This window comes from Pseudorca crassidens, chromosome 11, assembly GCF_039906515.1.
Source record: "Pseudorca crassidens isolate mPseCra1 chromosome 11, mPseCra1.hap1, whole genome shotgun sequence".
In the NCBI taxonomy this organism is placed as follows: domain Eukaryota; kingdom Metazoa; phylum Chordata; class Mammalia; order Artiodactyla; family Delphinidae; genus Pseudorca; species Pseudorca crassidens.
Window position 1 is genome coordinate 93,981,742 of NC_090306.1, and position 23,457 is coordinate 94,005,198.

Sequence of the window (23,457 nt, forward strand, 5' to 3'; positions counted from 1 at the left end):
AAGAAATAACAAGTGTTGGCAAGGATGTGGAGAAAAGGGAACCCTCTTACACTGTTGGCGGGATATAAATTGGTACAGCCACTATGGAGAACAGTATGGAGGTTCCTTAAAAAATTAGGAATAGAACTACCATATGATTCAGCAATCCCACTTCTGGGTATTTATGCAAAGAATACAAAAACACTAATCCAAAAAGATATCTACACCCCCATGTTCATCATGGCATTATTTACAATAGCCAAGATAATGGAAACAACCAAAGTGCCCATCAACAGATGAATAGATAAAGAAGATGTGGCACATATATACACAATAGAATAATACACAGCCATAAAAAATATGAAATCTTGTCATTTGGGACAACACACACATGAAATTTGAGGGTATTACACTAAGTGAAAAAAGCCAGACAGAGAAAGACAAATACCATGATTTCACTCATACAGGAATATAAAAAACTAATAAACAAACAAAAACAAAATAAATGAGCAAACCAAGCCAAACAAAAACAAACACATAGATACAGGGAACAGAGTAGTGGTTACCAAAGAGGAAGGGGTGGGGGGAGGGTGAAATGAATAAAGTGGATCAACTGTATTGTGATGAATGGAAAATACATTTTTGGTGGTGAGCATGTTGTAGGGTATACAGAAGTAGAAATATGAATGCTGTACACATCAAACTTATATAATGTTATAAATCAACGTTACTTCATTTTTAAATAAATTTTTTAAAAACTAAAAAAAAAAAAAAGAGGAATATCTCAAACTGATAATTGAAGCTTCCACCTAATGATCCTAGAAAGGAAGAAAAAATTAAGCCCAAAGCAACAGAAAGAAGGAAATAATAAAGTTAAGGGCAGAAACCAACAAAATTGAAAACAGGAAAACAACAGAAAAAATCAATGAGACAAAAATCAATAAATTTACAGAGAGAGAGCACAAGCGGGTAGAAAGGGAGAGAAAGAGAACAGAGATTACCATTATCAGGACTGAAACAGGAGATATCACTACAGACCCTGCAGACACCAAAACAATAATAAGGAAATACTACGAACAACTCTATATACAGTTGTAGGTTCGTGACTCTTCTGTTTTTGACAAATAAAAAATTTTATAATTTAAGGTGTACAACATGTTTTGGTATATGTATACATTGTGAAATGATCAAACTAATTAATATATCCATCACCTCCCATAGTTATCATTTGTATGTATGTGCAGTGAGTATACTTGAAATCTACTTTGTTAGCAAATTTCAAGTACACAGTACATTATTATTAACTATAGTCACCATTCTGTACACTAGGTCTCCAGAATTTATTCATCTTACAACTGAAAGTTTATACCCTTTGATCAAAACCTTCCCTTTTCTCATACCCCACAGCCTCTGGTAAACACCACTTTACTCTCTTTTTCTGTAAGTTTGGCTTTTTCAGATTCCACATATAAGTGATATCATACAGTATTTGTCTTTCTCTGTCTGACATTTCATTTAGTATAATATCCTTAAGGTCCATCCATGCTGTCACAAATGACAGAATTTCCTTCCTTCTCATGGCTGAATAATATTCCATTGTATATATGTACCACAACTTCTTTATCCACTCACCCATTGATGGACACTTAGGTTGTCTCTATGTCTTGGCTATTATGAATAATGTTGCAATGAGCATGGCAGTACAACTATCTCTTCGATATCCTTTTTCACTTTTTTGGATAAATACCCAGAAGAGAGATTCCTGGATCATATATGGTAGTTCTATTTTTAATTTTTTTAAGAAACTTCATACTGTTTTCCACCATGACTGTACTAATTTACATTTCCACCAACAGTGCACAAGGGTTCCCTTTTCTCTGCATCCTCACCAACACTTGTTATTTCTTGTCATTTTGATGATGCCATTCTAACAGAATACGGTTTCTCATTGTGGTTTTGATTTCCATTTCCATAATAAGTACTGATGTTGAGCACCTTTTCGGGTACCCTTTGGCCATCTGTATGTCTTCTTTAGGAAAATGTCTATGCAGTTCCTCTGCCTAGTTTTTAATTGGATTGTTTGGGTTTTTGCTATTGAGTTGCATGGGCTCTTTATATATTTTGGATATTAACCCCTTATCAGATACATGATTTGCAAATATTTTTACCCATTCCATTGATTGCCTTTTCATTTTGTTGATTATCTCTTTTTCTGTGCAGAGACTTTTTCACTTGATGTAGTCCCACTTACCAATTCTTCCTTTTGTTGTTTGTGCTTTTGGTGTCCTATCCAAAAAACCGTTGCCTCGTTAGGTAGTTTTAATTAGGTCCCATCACTCCCAGAAGTCACTCCCAAAAGGGCCCTGACTAATGTACAACTCATCACTGCATTAGCACAAAGAAGCCGATTAAAACCCAGCTGAAAAGGGCAAAGCACAGAAAAATGGTCTGAAGAAGAAAATGTCCAAATGAAGCACAACTTGTTGGGCCACCACCTGCTACTGCCATGCACTGGACAGTTTTACTTGGGTCAGGTGGACCAGAGAACAGCAACAGCCCCAGGGAGTGCCCAATCTTCACATATCTTAAATGCCATCCTCCACTCATCATGGGACGAGGCATTATCACTCACAAAGCCTACCATGACCAACTCAGGCTACCAAGCAGGTCCTCCTTTCTCTCTCTCCAAGTTTCAGAAACGAAAGAACCATGACAGGATATTCAGTAGAGAATCTTTTTCCATCAGCATCCATTCCAGGATCTATGACCCCCGGGTTCCCACACTGACCTACTTCTGGATGAGATGGCCTCCAGTGTACAACTCATCAGAGAAGCTTCTCCTGATCACTGTTTTAAATAACAATCCCTACCACCTCCACCCCATCCTGGTATCCCTTCCAGGTACTTTTCTCTACCTTTAAGCATCATCTAACATGGTACCTATTTTTTTATGTTCTGCCCTCCAAGCCAACTAGAATGTAAGCTCTAAGGGGTCAAAGACTCTCAGCTTTGTTCCCTGTTCTATGCCCAACATCTAGGACAGTGCCTGACGCATGCTGTGTCTTCAATAAATATTTGTTGAATGAATGAATGAATGCACATGCAGTGATGTAAGACTAAGAGCAAGTTAACAGAGAGAACAGACAGAGGAGCGATCCAACTTCCAGTCTACAGGAGGTGACGATGAGCAAAAACTTGATATGCCCATCCTCAGGTGAGATAAAAGAAGGAATGGGACAAATGGGACTCATGAGGCATTCAGGTCCAAGCTAGTAGTACAGTTAGGCGAACAGCTATGGTTTTTGCCTACCTAGCACCCATTTACCCTTCTGACAATAACCTCTGACTTTCCTTTAGGTTCTGCCTGACCTACTTTTGGGGTGAGGATGTGACCTAATTTAGCCAATCACCATACCCCACACCTTTGCTCATACCAGTTGCTTTCTGTTTGGACACATGATCCAATTCAGGAAAGAAGAGTCAATCCCATGATATCTACCAAAACAAATGGGAAAAAGAAACTTCCTCTCCAAGAACATTGCTAGCAATTAAGACGATAAAGCCTGGAGCTGTCGCCGTCACCACCTGGAGCCTAAGAATAAAGCCAACTCAGAAGAAAGCACCAAAGAGAGATGTCAAGAGACAGACTTGAGTCCCTCCCTGGATCCAACCACACCTGAAGGTACTGGGCATTTCAATAAGGCCAGCCAATAAATTCTCCTTTTCTGGTAAACTATTTTAAATTGGGTTTCTGTCACATACAACTAAGAACATCCTGACCAGTACTAAAGAACAAGAGGGAAATACATTCTTGAGGTTCTTAAATACCTAGCTGAGAAGCCTAATGTCAGGCAAGGTGTTCCAGAAGGGCCATCCCATACCTTTTGGTGAAACTCATTGCCAGTCTTTTTGGTGAGCAGGATAGGGGCTGAGGAGAAGGTCATGATGCTAGTTTTTTATTATTTGTGTTTACCTTTTGGGAATTTATTCAACAGCTCTGTCTCAAGAGAGCATAATATGGTGAAAACATCACTGAACCAAGAGTCAGTTCTGGAATGGAAAGCCCACTAGTTAAGACGTTCTTAATCTTTGATGAGGTCAAAACCCCAGAAAAGTACACATGTGCACAAACACATAATTTTGCATAGAGTCTCATGGGTTTCACAACTCTAGAAGCCATTCTATATCTGTAACCTCTCTGCTCTACAGAAACTAGGACACTAGCTTCTGCTTGGACTCCTCTGGTGACAGGGAGATCACTACCTTAAAAGTAGCCCAACGTAATTGAACTGCTCTGGAAAAATTAATTCGTCTTCATATTGAACCAAGATCTGCACACTGTGACTTCTACCCATTGGCCTAAATTTTCCAGAGCAAAACAGAAAAAAAAAATTTCTCTCCTGTGTGTAGCATCTCTTCATTTCTCTGAAGACTGTTTCTAACTTTTAAATGCAAATAATTTATGGGGAGAAATGCAGATGATGTGCCATGCAAATTATTTTACAGTGCCTTGTTATAAAGATATATTCTGCCACCCTATATATGCCAAACACCCAAATGTAGACGCTAAATTCCAGACAGGCACCACTGCTATTAATCTGCATGGTCTAGGTTTTGCAAAGACAGGAATTACTGTATAAAAATATCTTGAAGGAAATAGTAAAGTTTTTTGGAAAGAGCACTTCACTGAGACTCAGAAGACTTGGGAGTAGTATCTATCTCCCATTCCAACTACCTGTGTATGCTTGGGCAAATCATTTAACCCCTCCCTCTGGGCCTGTTTCTCACCTATAAAATGTGACAAAACCTACCTCACAGGGATGCAGTGAGAATCAAATGCTATCGTGTTCGTAAAACTTCTAGCCCAAGCCCGGCACAGAGCAAATTCTCACCACAGGACAGCTCCGGAGCTCAGCAAGCTCAGCGTCTCATTCGATGCGCTCGGCACTCTTGCACCAACGGGATTCCCCTTCCCAAGCGGAGTCTGCGCTCTGGGCTCGACTGAGGCTCCCTGGCCGCTCGCGCTTTTCTCTCCTTCTCCAAGATGGCGGCGGTCGGCGGCGCTGAGGCGGGATCCGAGCGAGCCTAGTGAAGGTAGCGGCGAGCGGAGCCCCCACGAGGCCGAGCTGGGCCCCCACCCCCAGGCGGCAGTGGCCCCGCCCCGCCACCACCCGCCGCCTCGGGCCGCGACACCGCCCTGAGGGCGCCCGGGGCCCGTCGCGGCCTAGCCCAGGGGCCGAGCCGGGGACTGGAGTAGCGGCCGCAGTCCGCCCCCGGGAAGGGGCTGGAGCGGGTCGAAGGAGGAAGGCGGGCGGGAGCTGTTCAAATGGGGAAGGCGGGAAAGTGCGGGCCGGGAGGGGGCGTGCGGCCGCCCCGGGGGCCCGCGGGCCGAGGCCGCCCCTCCCCCTGCCCGGCAGTCTCCGCCCTCGGGGGCGCCGGGAGCCGCCGGGACGCGGGAACCCGAGTGGGGCCACCTGGCTCAGGACCCGGGACGCAGAGTCCCTGGGCTGTCAAGGGGCGAGGGGGCCGGGTGATGGGAGGGCCGGGGCCGCGGCTGGCAGGAGAGGATGCAAGGAGCTTTCCTCTTTTCCTCTTCGCACCTTCGCACAGCTTTATTGAACTAGCTGTTGCTGCAGAACTGCCGGGAGAATCCTGTTGGTTTGCCGTGGGGACCACAAAGACGGTGGTCCTTGGGGCTCTTTGTAGCAATAACCCGGTGTGGTGTGTACTCTTTGCGTGCGACCCAGTTTGAACATACCTTCCGAGTGGGTTTTTCTCCATCCAGGCCCATTTCCCCCCAAAGCTGGTACTTGTAGATTTCACTTTATTTTCTGTCGGGCAGAAGAGAACCATTTATCTCCCTGCCTCCTGATGGCTGACTATATTCCCCCATAGCAGAATAAATAAAAAAACTGAATCCAAACTAGAGCCCGTTGATTGGACAAGGCTTGTCAAAATTTGTACCGCTGGATTTTTGGGAATGTGTGTTGTCAGCCGCTCTGTGAGGTCGTCGTGGTTCCGCTCAATTGCACTACAGTGAGGATTCAGTCCCCATCCCAGGCTGTCGGGATCTCTGCAGTTCCCAGAGCTGGCAGGGGCTGTGAGTGCTGCATAGGTAGGTTCGTGGAGAAGGGAGTGGCAAGAATTCGGAGTCGCTGGGTTCTGAGATTGGAGGCGATCTCGACGAAAATGAGAAGACATCCCCTGCTCCTATCCTAGAAGTAACAACAACGATAACAATTCAGAAACTGGCAACAGCTGGATGTGCATCTTCCTTTTCCTGCCCTGGCAATTTGAGTTCCTGAAAGAAGTGCTGGAAGAAGAGAACACGGAATCTTGAGCAAGGCTGTCCTCCTGGACTGGACCTGGGTCTCAGGATTTTGCTTACCGCCCCGTTTCCGAGGTTTACTTTGTCTTTTTCAATACACACTTACATTTTGGGATGAAGAGGCTTGTTAGTGATTGCTGGGGCTCAGATGACCTCAAAAAATCACCTTCTGAAACTTTTTTTTTTTCAGTATTTGTGATTTGGACCTTCAAAATAACAAAGTACTGTGTCTGGTGATTTTCAGTTTTTCCCTGATTCCTTTGATAATTCTAAAAGCAAAGCCTGAACATCACGCATGTACTTACCTACAAGTGGAAGAGCAGCTCTGCCTCCTTTTTCATCTCCTGAAGAAAAGTCCCACAAGAGCCGTTTGATAAGTTGCACCTTTCAAAAGTACACATTTTTTATGATGGCATATTTCTTACTTCCATAAACAGCTTTAAGTAATGAACTTTTACTTCTGTTGTCATTTTTTAGCCCACTGAGAGGAACATAATTGTAAAATTATCCCTGCCTCTTGAAGTTGACAACATTGGATTCTGTAAACTCCAAAATTTGTGGAATTCAGGAGAATGAGCTTTAACACCTGTTTTACACTTGCCAACATTTAATGTAATTATGGCTTCTGTTTTCTAATGTGAATATCAAACCTAATATTTTTCATTTTCATTAATCCTGACAATCTGCTGCCTAACCCTGGACTCTGAATTTATCGTGGATAATATTCAAGACCTGGAAAGAATATCACAGGAGTCGTCTGATCTTATATAAATGTTGCCCTAACTCTGCCTTTCTTCCACACTGTTGCTTGAGACTTCTTTATCTGGTTTCATCTTTCTTCTATGAGTCAGCAACCAAAACTAACCTCTGGGCTGCAATAATATCCTGATTTTAAAGAACCCAGAAGTTCAGGGTCTATCAGTCTGCCCAGGCTGTGAGTGAGATAGTCCATTGTGTCTAAACTTAGTTTTTTAAGCTCTTGGCTGTCCCAGTTCTTTATTGAATTAGACTTGCCTTCAGGCCCTGTTCATTTTTTACTATCGGTTATTTAATCTTGTAAGTTATAAAGTGCTCTTCCATGTCTTTGTAAAAATTGAATAGTAGCGGGCCTAATTCTAATACATAATGCTGACAGCCAGCACATGTTTTCTGTGCTGCCCTGTGCCTCTGAGGATCAGCTCCTAATTTTCTGTTCCCTTTTACAATTATTTCATCCACTGGCTGTTTTTCAAAGCAGTCAGTTATGAGACCATGAGCACTTTTTCACAGTCCAGTGACATCATTGTTTTCTTTCTCATACTGTCTTCAGAGGTACTTAACTCTTATTCTGACTGTTCGTTGTTCAGCTCTGTTTTATGTTAGTTTTGATGTTACCAAAGGGAAGGCCTGGTTATAAGTCTCAGGACCTGCCTTTGCGTCATACAGAAGAGCATTTTGTTGTTGACAACAGATTGGTGGACACACTGATGATGTTGAATATTTAAGATTTTTTGCCCATTATTTCTCAAACGTTCTTTGCCAAACTCCATTTGTCATGAAAAACATTTAAGCTGAGGTCTCAAGATGTGGTATTTCTTGGCATTATCGGCCTATGAAGATTAATGGGATCCATATACTCTTCTAATAAGCTCACTACTTTAGTGCCAGTGAGTGGATGTACTATTTTTAAGTGAATGGATATAATTCCCTATGATGATCCCCCTCCCCTAACCCCTTGTGGAGTTACACCACTTGGGTGGACAGGGGATGACAGTAATTTCTATTTGAGAAAGTTTAATGCCTAATGCTGGAACATGAAAAACTGGCTATATTAAGTATCTTGCCTCCTCATAGTTTCTACATGAGACCTGACCTCATATCACCTTCATTTCCTATGAAAAGCCCTTTGAGTAAATAGTTCTCCAATTACCTGTAAAATAACCCAGTTCATTTCTTCACTCTTACCTTGACCAAGTTCATTCATTCCACTTCTTAGGGAAGTGGAGAAATGCTTTTTTATGTTTCTGAATCTGACTTGTAAATCATTCTTGGTAATACTTCTCTTTCTGTTTTCAACTTAGGCATTATCTGTGCATTGTATCTTATCTGACTTGTGCAAATAGGCCTTTTTCTTTTGGTTTATTTTAAATGTAACTTATGAAATTTTCCCTTGTTAATTCATCTTTTCTTTCCCACAAGTTACATACTTCACTATTACCCATACCTTCCTGAAGGGACTGGCAATGTCTCATTGAAGTGTCCTTCAGCATTTCTAAACCCCACTATAGTGGTGAAGGTAAAATAAAATTTAAGTAAATAACCAGTCAGATCAACTTTTAAGCATTTCACTAACTGAATGAGGACATTTTCAATATATTTAGTATATAATTTTTAAATTTCCTGAAAAAACTTTTCCTGCGGGAATTGTGACATTGCCTGTCCTAAAATTATTTGAAGAACTTTACCTTCGAGTGCAGTTCATGGCTTGTCATCTTCAAAGTCAAAATGGACGTATAAACTTGAATGCCAAAAAAGTAATTTTAGGGCCTCCCTGGTGGCGCAGTGGTTGAGAGTCCGCCTGCCGATGCAGGGGACACGGGTTCGTGCCCCGGTCCGGGAAGATTCCACATGCCGTGGAGCGGCTGGGCCCGTGAGCCATGGCCGCTGAGCCTGCGCGTCCGGAGCCTGTGCTCCACAACACCACAACAGGAGAGGCCACAACAGTGAGAGGCCTGCATACCGCAAAAAAAAAAAAAAAAAAAAAAAAAAAAATTCTAACAAATTTAAGACAATATTTAGAACATTTAAATTTTTGTAGTTCTTCAAATCAGTGAAAATCTTAATAATGATGAAAATTTCATCACCAGTGTACAGATGACAATTCCTCCTTATTTTCACCTATAGCCTTTAAGAAAGGCTTGATAGAGTTGAAAGCTGTTCTGTGGGCAACTAATATAAGAAGTGTGCCTACTTTTACACTTCTCTGATTTTGAGCAAATTCAGAGAGCCCAACAAAATGCATACCAAAAAAGTATGCTCTCAAGATCTTTAATATCACTATCATGTTCTCATCAGTTCTGTTTAAATTGCAATACAATAGATTTTAGCCTTTCACCGATTCAAATGGTAGGATTTTGTGGTCTCGAATGCATGGTATAACCTGTCTTCCTCTGCATCCTGCTTTATCTGTGCATTTTGTAACCGTGATTGAACCTATCCCTCTGACTTAATGTCGGTTTTCACCCTGTCTCAGTGTTGTCAGACCTGTTGGCATGTCAGAAGTTCTCATTAATCTTGAAGTATTTTTTTATATAGGAGGTATTTTATATACTTCCCCAAACAACAGCTTTAATTCATGAGTCAAATCAAATTAAGCCTAATGCACTTCCTACAGCTTCATCCCTAGTGTATTTACAAACAGAAAGCGGAGGTGACAAGACACTCCTTTATTCCTTGCTGCCCTTCCAGGCTGCCCTTGGACCACTACGCATTTCCATCTGGAAGGTTGCTTCTCCACAGTGATTTCGCATTACAGGAGGGTTTTCCTTCTTTGTTTCTCAGACCTGGTCCTGTAGACGGGAAGGAGCCTGGACACAGGGACCCATTCTCAAAGGCCCGGCAGGACCGCCATGGCTTATGATGACTCCGTGAAGAAAGAAGGTATGACCCCTTAACCTGAGAAGCATTCCAAAGGGGGTGTCCTCTTCAATCCTTGCAGCCCATGGACATAGAGACCAGGACTGGCCATCACAGCCTGGACTCCCAAGTGATGATCCAGAGCACTAGTAAAACTCCACGTCATCCCCAGACTGGGCCCATGGAAACGAAAACCAGGACAGGGTTCCAACACAAGAGTCCGAACCATAAGTCTCTGTAGTCTATTGGGGTGATCCCCTGCAGCACTCGTGGTCCTTGCCAGCTCCAGTGTGCAGGAGTCTGAGGATAGGAGTCACACAGTGGACACCCACAGAGCAGCACAGCACATGAATCCTTATTCTTTTCAGCCTTACCTCTGCAAGTCTGTGTCCACCTGCCAAATCACAACTAAGAAACCATGTCTAAGGATGCACCTTGGGCCTTTGCATAGCGTGGAAGCATTGTTTCTTCATGTTTGATTCCTGTATTTGCAGCCAAGTCATCAAGACATATTCTTGTCCCCTTGGATTTAGCCCTGTGTTCCAGTGGACTTACCAAATAACATGATTCTAATTTGGAAGTGAAGGGACTATTGCATTTCATATGTGGCGATTTGGTTGTGACTTACTTGACTTTCTCATTTCCTTTCCCAAATGAACCTGTGCTTCTCAGATTGCTTTGATGGTGATCACAGCTTTGAGGACATAGGGCTAGCTGCTGGCCGAAGCCAACGAGAAAAGAAACGTTCTTACAAAGATTTTTTAAGGGAAGAGGAAGAAATCGCTGCTCAGGTCAGGAATTCTTCCAAGAAGAAGTTGAAGGTAAATTCTAAACATTTGAATTAGGAAAGTTTTAAACTGTTTCGTATCATGTTTCCTAGTATTTGAAGAAAGAGGTTTCTTTGAAAAACATTTAAAAAGAAAAATAAACATCATTCACATCTATTTTCACTATTTCCTGTGTTTTACTTTATTTTCCAAAGTCAGAAATCATCAGAAAACAACATTGGTTCCAAACTGCCTTTGCCTCATCATCTTATCCATTGCTCAATTCTTCTTCCTCTTCAATTCTAGGATAGTGAACTTTACTTCTTGGGGACGGACACGCACAAGAAAAAGAGGAAGCACTCCTCTGATGATTACTACTATGGAGGTAAGGATGGGAAGGGGCAACAGGCGGGAGAAACACATCACTGGTTCTTGGAGTCGGGGTAGGGGAAAGGGATCCAGATGTTGCTGACTCAGTGGCCTATTTAACAGGACAGTGGTTCTTGTTCTGAGTGCCGATAAACCAGTGTGAAGGAGGAGAGAGGTGGAGGGCTGGTATTTTGGAGGATTCAGCATAGAAGAACAGTCTTCATTTGTGATACACCAGGTACCAGGTTCCTTCTCCCCTCAATCATCCACTTATCTTGTGCCCATTGCTGTCTAGCATCCCTTTTGCCATATGTAGTCCTGGGCCCTCTGGCCTGCACCTGTGGGTTACTTCTCAATCCAGCGCGTATCCACTCACAAGACCAGTTTTTCTTAGCTATATTGTGCACATAGCTGACAAGACTAACTCTTTCCTAGAATGGATTTGTCCTGAACACAGGAACAAATGATGCTTTGTCTTCAGTGTAATCTAAATTGTAACTACTCGTAATCCTGCAGCTATGGTCCATTCTTCTGGGTATGCTCTCTTTGGTTGCTTGTGAAGACTCAGTGAAGAAAAACAACTTGAGTGGCAAGAGCTGTCTCCAGGGTCAGAGGCAGAATCTACCAAGCCAAGAAGCACATGAGCATCATCTCTGAATGTTTGGAATCAGTTGAAGGGCCTCCCCTCCAATCATTCCTGTTAGCCTCTTCCTCATCTTAGTTGGGTGTTTTTGGTGAGAGAGGAAACTTGCTGGAAGTTGCTTTGTCAAATGGACAATTACTTCTCTTGATTATTTCTAGATATTTCGTCTTTGGAGTCGTCACAGAAGAAAAAGAAAAAGTCTAGCCCGCAATCTACTGATACAGCTATGGACCTGTTGAAAGCGATCACTTCCCCTCTGGCAACAGGCACCAAGCCTTCCAAAAAGACAGGAGAAAAGTCCTCCAGTTCTTCAAGCCATTCAGAGAGTAAAAAGGAACACCACAGGAAGAAAGTCAGCGGAAGCAGTGGGGAGCTGTCCCTGGAGGATGGTGGTTCCCACAAATCCAAAAAAATGAAACCACTGTATGTGAACACAGAGACGCTGACCCTTCGTGAGCCTGATGGGTTAAAGATGAAACTTATTCTCTCACCAAAGGAGAAGGGAAGCAGCTCAGTTGATGAGGAGTCTTTTCAGTACCCCTCTCAACAAGCGACTGTGAAAAAATCCTCTAAGAAGTCAGCTCGGGATGAGCAAGGTGCTTTACTCCTAGGACATGAGTTACAGAGCTTTCTGAAAACAGCCCGGAAGAAGCACAAGTCATCCTCAGACTCACGTTCGTCTCCTGGCCCTGAAGGCTGTGGGTCTGATGCCTCCCAGTTCCCAGAATCCCACAGTGCTAACCTTGATCTTTCAGGGCTTGAACCTATTCTAGTAGAATCAGACTCCTCCTCTGGCGGGGAGCTAGAGGCAGGGGAGTTAGTGATCGATGATTCTTACCGGGAAATCAAGAAGAAAAAGAAGTCAAAGAAGAGCAAGAAGAAGAAGGACAAGGAGAAGCATAAAGAGAGGCGACACTCCAAGTCCAAGAGAAGTTCGGGACTTCCCGCTGCAGCAGTGGGAGAGGTCCCAGCGCCGCCCGGCCCTCCGCCCAGCATCCCGTACACTGGAGCAGCCGCCCCTCCCCCACCGCTTCCTGGCCTCCACACAGATGGGCACAGTGAGAAAAAAAAGAAGAGAGAGGAGAAGGACAAAGAGAGGGACAGAGGAGAAAAGGTAAGGCATTTTTTAAAGTATGATGCAGGGTAGGAGGTGAAGCAGGTTTTTCCTTGACAGTAGTAAGTGGACTTGGAATTAAGCAGATGAACCGCTGGGAATGTAGCAAGGTAAACCTGCTGGAATGATATAAAGTAGAAAATATTACCAATGGTACAAAAATAGGAGCGACCTTAATTATTCATGGGTTTTCTTGATAGAGTTGTTCTCCCACCGTGCCAAGCATAGGTTTAGAAATACAGAGGCTTATTCTAACTGGCCCTTAAAATTCACAGAAGGAGCCAAACCCAATTTCTTTCACTCAGCAGCGCTGTCTGGCTGAGGCAGTTGAGAGATATAAAAACGTATTCATTCTGTGAGTTCATTGTGAAAAATAGATTTTCAAAATTAGAATGATGGAAAAAAAAAATTAGAATGATGACCGATCAACAAAATAAGCTAACGGCTTCCCACGAACTGGTGTTGGCTACTTTCTGGTATTCTTTTTAGTGTCCAACGTGTGTGCTCTCACCATTTGAGTGCTTCCTGTGTGCCAAGCCCAGTGCTACCATAGGAGTTAAGAGGTGGAAAGAGGGGCAGGAGGACACAGCTCTTGACCTCAGTGAGCTCACTGTTGTTGAGGAGACGGGAATGAGAGATCAGCCGCCTTGGTTTGATTTCTTTCTCACAACTCAAGAAATTTTCTAGCAGTTGTACTACAGTACAGGGGCTGATGACTGTGTCATTACAGGTTTCCTTTAAAAGGTAAACTTTTTCCCCAGATTACCAAAGTAATATATTATTTTTCTAGAAATTTAGAAATTCAGAATAGTAGAAAGAAAAAAAATAATAGTTTTGCCACCTAAGGACAACCATTTTCTTCCTTTGCTCTGCAAAGTTAAATGTCAGGTAAAACCTGAAAGAAAGGCAGCTAAGAAAGAGAAAAGCAAATATATTAAGAATATAGGATTGGCGATTTCATTTCAGTCTATAATTGAGTCACAAGTGATTTTCTCCACTAGTAGGAGTGCCTTTTAAGCAAGTATACAGATCAGAAAGAAAAAGCTGTATCTTGTTTTTTTTTAACTGTACCTTCTGAGCTAAGAATCAGTGTGAGCATCAAGAACTGAACAGTCCAATACTAGCGTGGGTTTTATTCATTGTTTATTCCAAAATTGTTTCATGAAATAGTACATATCCTGTGTAAGAGTCTGTTTATTCCAAGAATTTCCATTCTAGTGATACATGATAATGCCGTAAACTAATCTTACAGTGCTAAATGGGAGGAGGGCAGGGTGGTCAGAGAAAGCTCTAAAGAAGAAAAAGGTTGTCAGCAGACGGGAACACATGGAGGCAGAGAGAGGTTTAGGAAGCAACATAGCAAAACAGCTGAACTCTAGTCCTATGCTTCCAACTGATAAATATTTCTTCCTGGATGCCTTGGCTACCTCAGAGCCATGTGTCACTAATGGAGCTCATCATCCAGACCCTTAAACATGCATCTCCTCCTCCATCTCCTTCTGTAGTCCGCATGTCCTACCAGTCAATCCAAACTAAAAACTATATGCTGATTATTTTTCTCAGTACTCCATTATGAAATTTTTCAAACAGAAAGTATTGAAAGAATTGTACATATGCCACCCATTGAGATTCTTCAGTTAACATTTTGCTGTTTGCTTTATCATCCATCCGTCCATCCATCAATCCATCTTACCTTTGTTAATGTACCTTAAAGTAAGTTGTAGGTATCACATACACACCCCTAAACACTTCAGCTTGCATATCATTAACTTCAGCTCAATACTTGTTTTCTGGGCTTTTTTTAGGTAAAATTCACATATGGTAAAATGCACAGATGTTAAGTATACCACCTGATGAGTTTTGATAAGTTCACACACCTGTGTGACCAAACCTCTATCAAGATACAGCTATTACCCTCATCACAGATACCCAGTGATGTTTCTCATACCCTTTTTCAGTCAATCCCGACCCCTAAAACCAATCACTGTTCTGATTTTTTTCCAACCTTATGGTTCACTTTTACATTTCCCTCTTCCCTGCCCACACCCTCCACTATTTCCACTCAGCTGTTGGGCCTGATACTCTTCCTCTTTAATAACTTCCACACCCTTATGCCCTCTATCACCACTGCCTCATCCCTCCCTCATCCCTCTCATTAAGTACATTACTACTTAATGTAGTAATAAATGGCCCCCTTTCCATTTCTTCCCCCATGCAAAATTCATCTTACTCTGATGCCAGAATGAACTTAAGGACCACTTTGATGATGACAGTTGTCTCTTCAACATCCTCAGAGCATCCTTACTGCCTTTATGTTAGACCCATAAGCTCCAGGAGGACCGGGATCATGTCTGTCTTGCTGTCTACTCTGTCCCTTGTACCTAACCCACAGTCTGGCCCATCGTAGAAAGTCAGTAAATACTTCTTGAATGAATAAGTATCAAAGTCCAAACCCTTGACCAAGCATTCATAATTGTGATTTAGCCCGAAACTTCCCTCTTCAGCCTTACCTCCTGTTAGTCTGCTTTGCCTGTACTGTGTGGGGACCATACTTGTTCCTTACCGTCTTAGCTCCACTCCTTGGATGGTATGTTGCAGTGACCTTCTTCCCCTTGTTTTTTTCTCCTTCACATATTGAAGGCCTGCCTTCCCTTCAGAATGCAGTCAAATGCCACCTCCCCTAAGACATCCTGACTCTCCAGTTATAATTAACTTCTGAATTCCCATAACTCCCTTGCTATGGGAAGTTACTGCACTTGTTGTCTTCCTTATATTGGATTCATCTTTGTGTATATTCTATTTCCCCTACTGAAGACTCCTTGAGGGCGTTTTAGTTCCTTAGGGACTCTCAGCCACCTTGATGTTATTACCTTCAACTCCTCGGTGTCCTTGGTAAGCATTTTGTGACACATGTCAAATGAATGAATATGTGGATGAAAACATAGCATCAAAAAGGTAGGTTGTAAGCAAATGGTAAAGAATCTTGAATGCCGAAGTAAGGGATTTGGCCATGGGCACTTTGGGGTTATGAGCAGAGTTTAAATATGCTGTAAATGATAATTTAAGAATAAAATGATGAAGCTATACCTGGTGACTTAGACCGAGGAGAGACTTGTGGAAGATCACCCAGGAGGTTATTATAGTCGGAGGTCAGTAATGAAAGCCTGATAGAAATAAAATTGAAGAGACAGATTCAAGAAAGACTCTGAAGAAAAGACTGACAAGATCTGGCAGCTGGGCTTGGCTCTGGGGAGCCAGAAACATAAATGAGTATATAAATGTCCCTTAAGGTTTTGAACCTGGGTGGCTTGCAAGATAAAATTATAATCTCCTCAAGGGTGGGGACTTATTTATAATTCCCCCATGCAGCTAGCAGTTGCTAGTGAAAAGTGAATTTCAGTTTATAGCAAAAAGTCTTACTATGAATCAGTATTTGACTGTGACTGTCCAAACCTGAAACCTGATACTTTGAATGTAATCATTTATTTAGCCAACAGATTATTTATGGGACATACCCCATGGTTTGGTTTTTGTTTTTTTGCGGTACGCGGGCCTCTCACTGTTGTGGCCTCTCCTGTTGCGGAGCACAGGCTCCGGACGCGCAGGCTCAGCAGCCATGGCTCAGGGGCCCAGCCGCTCCACAGCATGTGGGATCTTCCCGGACCGGGGCACGAACCCGTGTCCCCTGTATCGGCAGGCGGACTCTCAACCACTGTGCCACCAGGGAAGCGCTACACCATGTTTTTTAAACTTGACCTGTGCCTGAAAATTTCCATGGAGCTTTAAAAAAAATCCTTTCCAAAGAAATAAAGAAATTTTTTAAATCCTGGGTTTTGTTTCAGTATAAAAAAAGAACTATCTGAGGGAATTCCTTGGCAGTCCAGTGGTTAGGACTCTGCGCTTCCACTGCAACGGGCACGGGTTCAATCCCTGGCTGGGGAACTAAGATCCTGCAATCCGAGCAGTGCGGCCAAAAAAAAAAATAGTATCTGAAAGTCCACCTAGAGATAGAAAGGAAGGTTTCAGGAATAGCATTCCCTCTGCCTGCAGTGAGCACACACAGAGAGCCCCCTGGTGGAAATGCAGGAGGCCTCTGTGTGCCCTTTCTACCCTAGAATCTGTGACCAAGACTGCAATGAAAATAGAGAAGCAAGAGAATGGCTGGTTTGGGAGAAGAAGAAAAGTTAGGTTTAGATTCCAAGATATAAGCATCTAGAGATTCAGCATAGCTAAGTGGTTAAGAGCGTGGCTATGGAGCCAGACCCCTTGGGCTGCATTCCTGGCTCTGCCACTTCGAAGCTATGCGATGTTGGACAAGTTGCATGACTTCTCCATCTACACGTGGGGATGATGATAGACCTACCTGGTAGGGTTGTTAAGGGTTCAGTGAGGTAATACATGGGAAGGTGTTCAGGGCCTCGGTGTGCCAAGGCCCTCTGGGGCGCCACAGCAGACTCACAGTGGCACCACTAGATTTTTTCAGCATTAACATTTCAGAAAAAACGGTCATACTTGCCATCTGTCAGGTACCTCATGAACTACTAGCGCAAAGTAATTCACAGGTTCAACGTCTTTTTATGTTCCATTCCTTTCAGTGATTGCTGTGATAAAAAGCACGTACCACGTGAAGACCCACACAGGAACCATGAACCAACAAAGTTTGGGAACCTTGGCTTTGCACAGTGTTGGCACATTAGCTAAATAACATTCAATACATGTTAGTTGTTACAGTCATCATCTCAGTAGACTTCCCAGGGAGCAGTGGAAATGCGAGACCTAGAGTTCAGTGGACCACCTGCAACCAGGGTTGGAAGAGGGGCCGTGGTGCTGGAGGAGACACTGAGAGGGCTTAGCATCGCAGAGGGAGGAAGACAGTTTCAAGAACAGATTGGTCTCATGCTTGAGAAGACAGGAGTTCAGGTGTAGTGGGGAGAATGGAAGCCAGGCTGGCAGAGTTCATATGAGAATGAGAAGCGAAGGCAGCAGTGGGGGACTCTTCCTGGAGAATTTTGACTGATACAAAGAAGGGAGATTGGACTCTCTCCCCTGTGAATGGTGACACTTTCAGTGTGGAGTTTCATTTAGGGAGTGTTTTTTTAGCTTTTCTGTTTGCCTGTTTGTTTCTTTGTTGTTGAATCCTGCTTTCCAGGAGGAGAGAGAAATCATATGGTGATACCTTGATGATCGTTTCCGCTTTAAGACCATCCCGTTGGAGTGGGGATCTTTTGGTTTATGTTGGAGGAGCAGGATATGGTAACATTTCAGAAATACCTTACTTTTGGTTTTACTAAATCAGTAAAAGCCCATTCACTTCCACTCAAACTAAAATCTGTGACGTTGCCACTTCAGAGGAATGCCTTCACTTACCTGTATGTTTCCAGAATGTTCTCATTTCCTCTAAGCAAATGAAGCCTGGTCCAGTGGCCTAGTGCCTGACACACTCAGACATTGCTGTTGATCTACTTATAAACTAAATTCCGAGAGATAGGGCTTCCCTATCTCTGGTGGCGCAGTGGTTGAGAGTCTGCCTGCTAATGCAGGGGACATGGATTCAAGCCCTGGTCTGGGAGGATCCCACATGCCACGGAGCAGCGAGGCCCGTGAGCCACAACTGCTGAGCCTGCGCGTCTGGAGCCTGTGCTCCTCAACAAGAGAGGCCGCGATAGTGAGAGGCCCGCGCACCGCGATGAAGAGTGGCCCCCGCTCACTGCAACTAGAGAAAGCCCTCGCACAGAAACAAAGACCCAACGCAGCCAAAATAAATAAATTTTTTAAGAAAAAAGTTAAATTCTGAGAGATAACTAGACTTGTCATGGTGTTACATAAATTCTCCCTCTGTTAAGACTGACGCTGAGTAACAGTAGCGATAAGTGGTACAAATCAGGAGGTGCCATCTCTGAGAGCCTGCTATGTGCCAGGCTCTCTGAGGCATTTTTGCACACATAGGGGTCTTGACTGACAGGTATTGTTAGCCCCCTTTCACAGAGGAGGAAGCTGAGAAGAAAAGACATGGAGCCAGAATTTTAATGGAGGTTCTTTAACCCCAAGGCTGTACTCTTTCCACTGTAGCACATGCCTTTCCAAAACTTAAGAGACGGTTACCCGGTGCCACAACCAGTCTTTGACAAAGCTAAAAGTAGGTTCTAGGGTAAGGGAGACTGACATGGTGCACTGGTGTCTGAGATTTGTCCTGTGGAAGCATACAGATGTTGAAATGAAGGGGCGGAAAGCTCGGACTCGAGTTCAGCAGACTTGGTTCTTGTTCTTGTTGCTACTTACTAGCCTTGTTCTCTTGAGATTGCTTCCTCGCTTCTCTGCTCACTTGTGAAATGGGGTTATTTAGATTAAATTAGGTGTACACGTAGCACGCTTGGCACACACAGGGCAGGGCTCAGTCAGTAGCTGCTGTTAACAACGACTGTTGCTTTCATCCCACATTCTTTGGAAATATAAAATATACTTGAAAACATCTTTTTAAAAGTTTTTTTTCAAGCACTCATTTCACATATTCGACTAAGCAAAAGGGCTCTTGTTTATGTTTTCTTTTGCTTTTTAATATTAACCTCCACCTTTTAGGAAGCAAACTCTGTAGCTGTCACCTATTTGGAAAGCAGTTAGGAACCAGAAAGAAAACAGGGTCTCTAAGGACCAAAAGCAGATGTTATAGAGCAAGTTTCCTACAGCTCCTTGGAGCACGTCGTGGGCACTGGGGAAAGGAACATCAGCTGGAGAGGAGTCAGGGGACCATTCTGACCCCGTTGTTTTCTTCGTAGAACTTCACCTACGAGGGTGTTGTGAAAAGCAGACGAGGTAACACAAATGAATGTGCATACCGGCCTTTTCACACACAATTCTGAGACTTTGTTATGCATTCAGTACATATTTATTCTGCACTTACATTGTGCCAGGCACTGAATCAGGTACAGTGTTAGCTCTCAAAGAGCTCCGTGTGTAGTAAGGGGTTGGAAAGCATTCAGAGTGTTGAACCTCAGCAGAGGTGGGTGCAGAGTGCCAGGGAAAGCCTGTGGGTGTCCAAGAAGCTTTCAGGGGGAGGCAGCCCTGAACTGAAACTTAAGGCCAAATAGGTATTCCAGTCAGGGAGTGGAAATGCATGTGAAGGCCCAAGAGGGCATAGGATGTTCAGAGAACCACAGGAGGTCCAACCAGCAGGTTAAAAGTAACCATGTGGAAGGCAGGAAGGGGGCTTTAGTAAATTACAATAATAATAAGAGCTATACTTACTGAGTTGTTCATATGTTCTAAGCACTGCACTACGTTTTTTATCTATGGTGTATTGGTGAATTTTCACAGGAACCCAATGAGATGTAGGTATTATCCTGTCCATTTCACAGAAATAAGCTCAAAGTGAAATAACCTGCCCCAGGATGCACACCTGTTTAGTGGCAGCACAGGAATTTGAACCCAGATTTTTCTGATTACAGGACCCAGAAAGAATGTTTAATTTATATTCAGTGGTGTATTATGAGAGAGAGCAGAAATAGATTCCGATTCAGAATGGTTAAAATAAAAGCTTTGGTGTGAAAACTTTACTGCTCTGTCACCCTTTCCTTTAGCCAGATCGCATTTAGGGATCTGAGTCAAGTTAGTTCAGAGGAGCATCAGATGGTGGCCCTGCCACTCGCTGGGTAAATGACTCTGGATCTGTTTCTCATCTTTAAAATGGCAGGAATGATGGAACTTACCTCGTAGGGTTGCTGGGCGGGTTAAATGAGTTTCTATAGGTAAAGCCTTGGTAACAGTGTCTCCTACGCAGTATTAACATCAATGAAGAGATTGGATTCCTGTCATCAGCAGAAGAAAGCCAAGTTTTATTTTGAAGATTCATAAATGATGTTTTGCCTTAATTCCCAGATGTTTTATCCTTTAAAATAGGTTTTTAAACTAAAATAGGTTCTTAAACCTAAGCTATAGGTTCATAGATCGGCTTGAAGAGGGATTTCTATCAGTTTCTCAAAGAGTTCTATGATCTCAAAGAATTCAGCGTGACTGCTTTAAACAGGGCATTAAGAAGTTGCTCTTAGGGCTTCCATGGTGGTGCAGTGGTTGAGAGTCCGCCTGCCGATGCAGGGGACATGGGTTCGCGCCCCGATCTGGGAAGATCCCACATGCCGCGGAGCGGCTGGGCCCGTGAGCCACGGCCGCTGAGCCTGCGCGTCTGGAGCTTGTGCTCCGCAACGGGAGAGGCCACAACAGTGAGAGGCCCACGTACCGCAAAAAAAAAAAAAAAAAGTTGCTCTTAGAAGGTCTTGATATTGTGACACGTATCCTCAAACATTTAAAAAGAAGTTCTGGCTGTAAAAATTACAACTTTGTGAGTCACACTTAAGTGGATTTGTTGCTAGTCATTTGCTGCTAGTAATAAAGTATCCAAGTTTTTAAAATATTAACGTTTTGTTAAAGGAGAGTCCATGTTATTCCAGATGTAACTACTGTGATTCACTTGCCACACTGTTTTCTTGCACTAGGAAGTCTAGGGTGCAGTTACTAGCCTTGCATTTAGAGTCACTTGGAAATATTTTGATGTCTCGAGATCATTATTTGTGTTATTTCTAACTATTAATGTAGAAAGATGTCTGTTCCCTGGAAAAAATTTAACCCTTAAGTTCGAATTCCAAACTTTGGATCCACAGGCCTGAGTTGCATCTTAGAGCACAATGGTTAGGTTCTAAGGTCAGCACATAAGGTGAAAATTGTCAGTTTCCCTTGAAAATCCCTTAGGAAGGCTCCACGATGAAGGCCAGCAGTTGCTCAGTCCAACAGAATGTCAGCCCAGTGCACCTGGATTTTACTCTCTTCACCAGGTGAAGTCATTGGTATATGTTAAAGAGCCATAATTTTATTTATTTATTTTTTCATAATTTTATTTTTTAAACTATGTCAGCTCCAAACATCAGAATTACACTTGGGTAGCGAGTTACACACACTGAGGGAGACATACAGGAACTGCCTGGGGAAAGCCGATCTCATGCTGTCACACACACTGCAAGGAATGGGTTCTTAGAGCAGAATCACACGGACTAATCAATCCATATCTCCCTCTCTCCGTCTCTCTCTCATAGCCAGACAGAACTTATATGAACTCATGCCTTTCTTTGTAATGCAACCTCATTTTATCTTGGGCCCAGTAAAGGGGGATGTGAAAGGATTGGATCACTTAGAGCATTTGGGGATGTGAGGCTGCTACTAAGTTAATAAAGGCGGTGCAGCACCCAGAGCTCACTTGCGTGGCATCTGAACATGACTAACTTTACCAGAAGAATGCTAAAAATAGGACCTTTACTACTGAAACGAAAGTTTAAAGTAAAGGCCTTGCTGCTATTTTCTTTGTCTGATTTAGGTCAGAAGATTTCACTCTATCCTCCCTCACCAGAATTTCTATTTTTAAAAAATCTTGTATTAGCTTTTTGGATGCTACAACTTCTATTTTGAAAAATACAGAGGGGATAGAAAGGAACTTTCCTATTGTGGCATAACACATTACCACAAATCTAGCAGTTCAAAACAATATCCATCTAGTAGCTCACAATTCTGTAGATCAGAAGTCCAGACAGGGCTCCACTGGGTTCTCTGCTCCATCTCTCACAGGACTGAATCCAGGTGTTGGCTAGAACTGGGTTCTTAGCTGAGGCTGGAGGTCCTCTTCCAGGTTGTTGACAGCATTCAGGCCCTTGCAATTGTAAAACTCATGGCACCTTGTTGTCTTCAAGTTCAAGGCCAACAACAGGAGAGTGTCTCCTGTTGGGTCTCACCTCTTTTAAGGGCTCACTGGGTAAGGTCAGGCCCACTCAGGATAACCTCCCTTTGGGTTCACTCAGATTCAGCTCACTTAGGGACCTTAATTACATCTGCAAATTCCCTTCTGCCATGTAACATAACATGATCACGGGAGTGATGCCCCATCATATTCTCCAGTCCTGCCCACAGTCAAGGGGAGGGCATTTTACGGGGTGTGTCCACCAGGAGGCCGAAGTCCTGGGCGCCATCTTGGAATTCTGCCTACCGCAGAAATAACATGACTGAGTACCTACTGAAGTGCCAAACGCTGATTAATTCCCACCTCTGGGAATGGTATTAACCAAGTTTTACTGACAGGGAAACTAAAGCTCAGGGAAATGAAGCAGTTTGTGTAACTAGTAAATCGTATGGTCAGGATTCTAACCTAGCTCTGTCGGCCTCCAAAGGCCAGGCTCTTTCCATTTTTTCACATTATCTCTGATAAATCCTGTCACTTCTCCCTCCCTTTCAATTTATCTGCCTTTCTCCAACCCCACTGTCTTGGCTGTAGGCCTTCATCATCCCTCTCGGGCACTCCTGCAGCAGCCCCCCAATCCCCATCGGGCTTCCTGCTTCTGCTGTTGCTCTGCTCCAGTCCATTCTCCATGGTCCTAACGTGCAACCTGACCATGTGACTTCTTGCTTAAAATACTTGCATCACTTCTTTCCAATGGAGTCCATACTCTTTAATACAGGTTACAAGGCATCCGTCTCTAAGCACTCCGTGCTTCTCTGAGATCATCTCCTACTTCTCTCTCTCATGAGTGTTACCACTCTAAGAGCCTAGAACACCCGTAACCACTCTTCACCTGGCTAATTCCACCCAGCTTTCCAATGTACATTTAAC

The 23,457-nt window shown here is 43.2% G+C and overlaps 1 protein-coding gene and 1 long non-coding RNA gene across 5 annotated transcripts in view; one reads left to right on the top strand and one right to left on the bottom strand.

Moving 5' to 3' along the window:
* Positions 1-5,063, bottom strand: part of LOC137202400 (uncharacterized) — a 123,512-nt gene extending 118,449 nt beyond the window's left edge. Inside the window, exon 1 of the long non-coding RNA XR_010932588.1 lies at positions 4,791-5,063. This is a non-coding gene — a long non-coding RNA (uncharacterized lncRNA). The remainder of the gene's footprint in view (positions 1-4,790) is intronic.
* HMGXB4 (HMG-box containing 4) overlaps positions 4,949-23,457 on the top strand; it is a 31,739-nt gene continuing 13,230 nt past the window's right edge. Inside the window, exons 1-6 of one of the 4 annotated variants that reach the window (XM_067697889.1) lie at positions 5,009-5,073; positions 6,785-6,919; positions 9,848-9,946; positions 10,595-10,743; positions 10,996-11,074; positions 11,860-12,815. In XM_067697889.1, the coding sequence (XP_067553990.1) occupies positions 9,916-9,946; positions 10,595-10,743; positions 10,996-11,074; positions 11,860-12,815 (1,215 nt within the window). In that variant the 5' untranslated portion in view covers positions 5,009-5,073; positions 6,785-6,919; positions 9,848-9,915. Of the gene's footprint in view, positions 5,074-6,784; positions 6,920-9,847; positions 9,947-10,594; positions 10,744-10,995; positions 11,075-11,181; positions 11,297-11,859; positions 12,816-23,457 lie in introns of all 4 variants that reach the window. The other 3 variants (XM_067697888.1, XM_067697890.1, XM_067697891.1) reach the window with 3 other exon arrangements.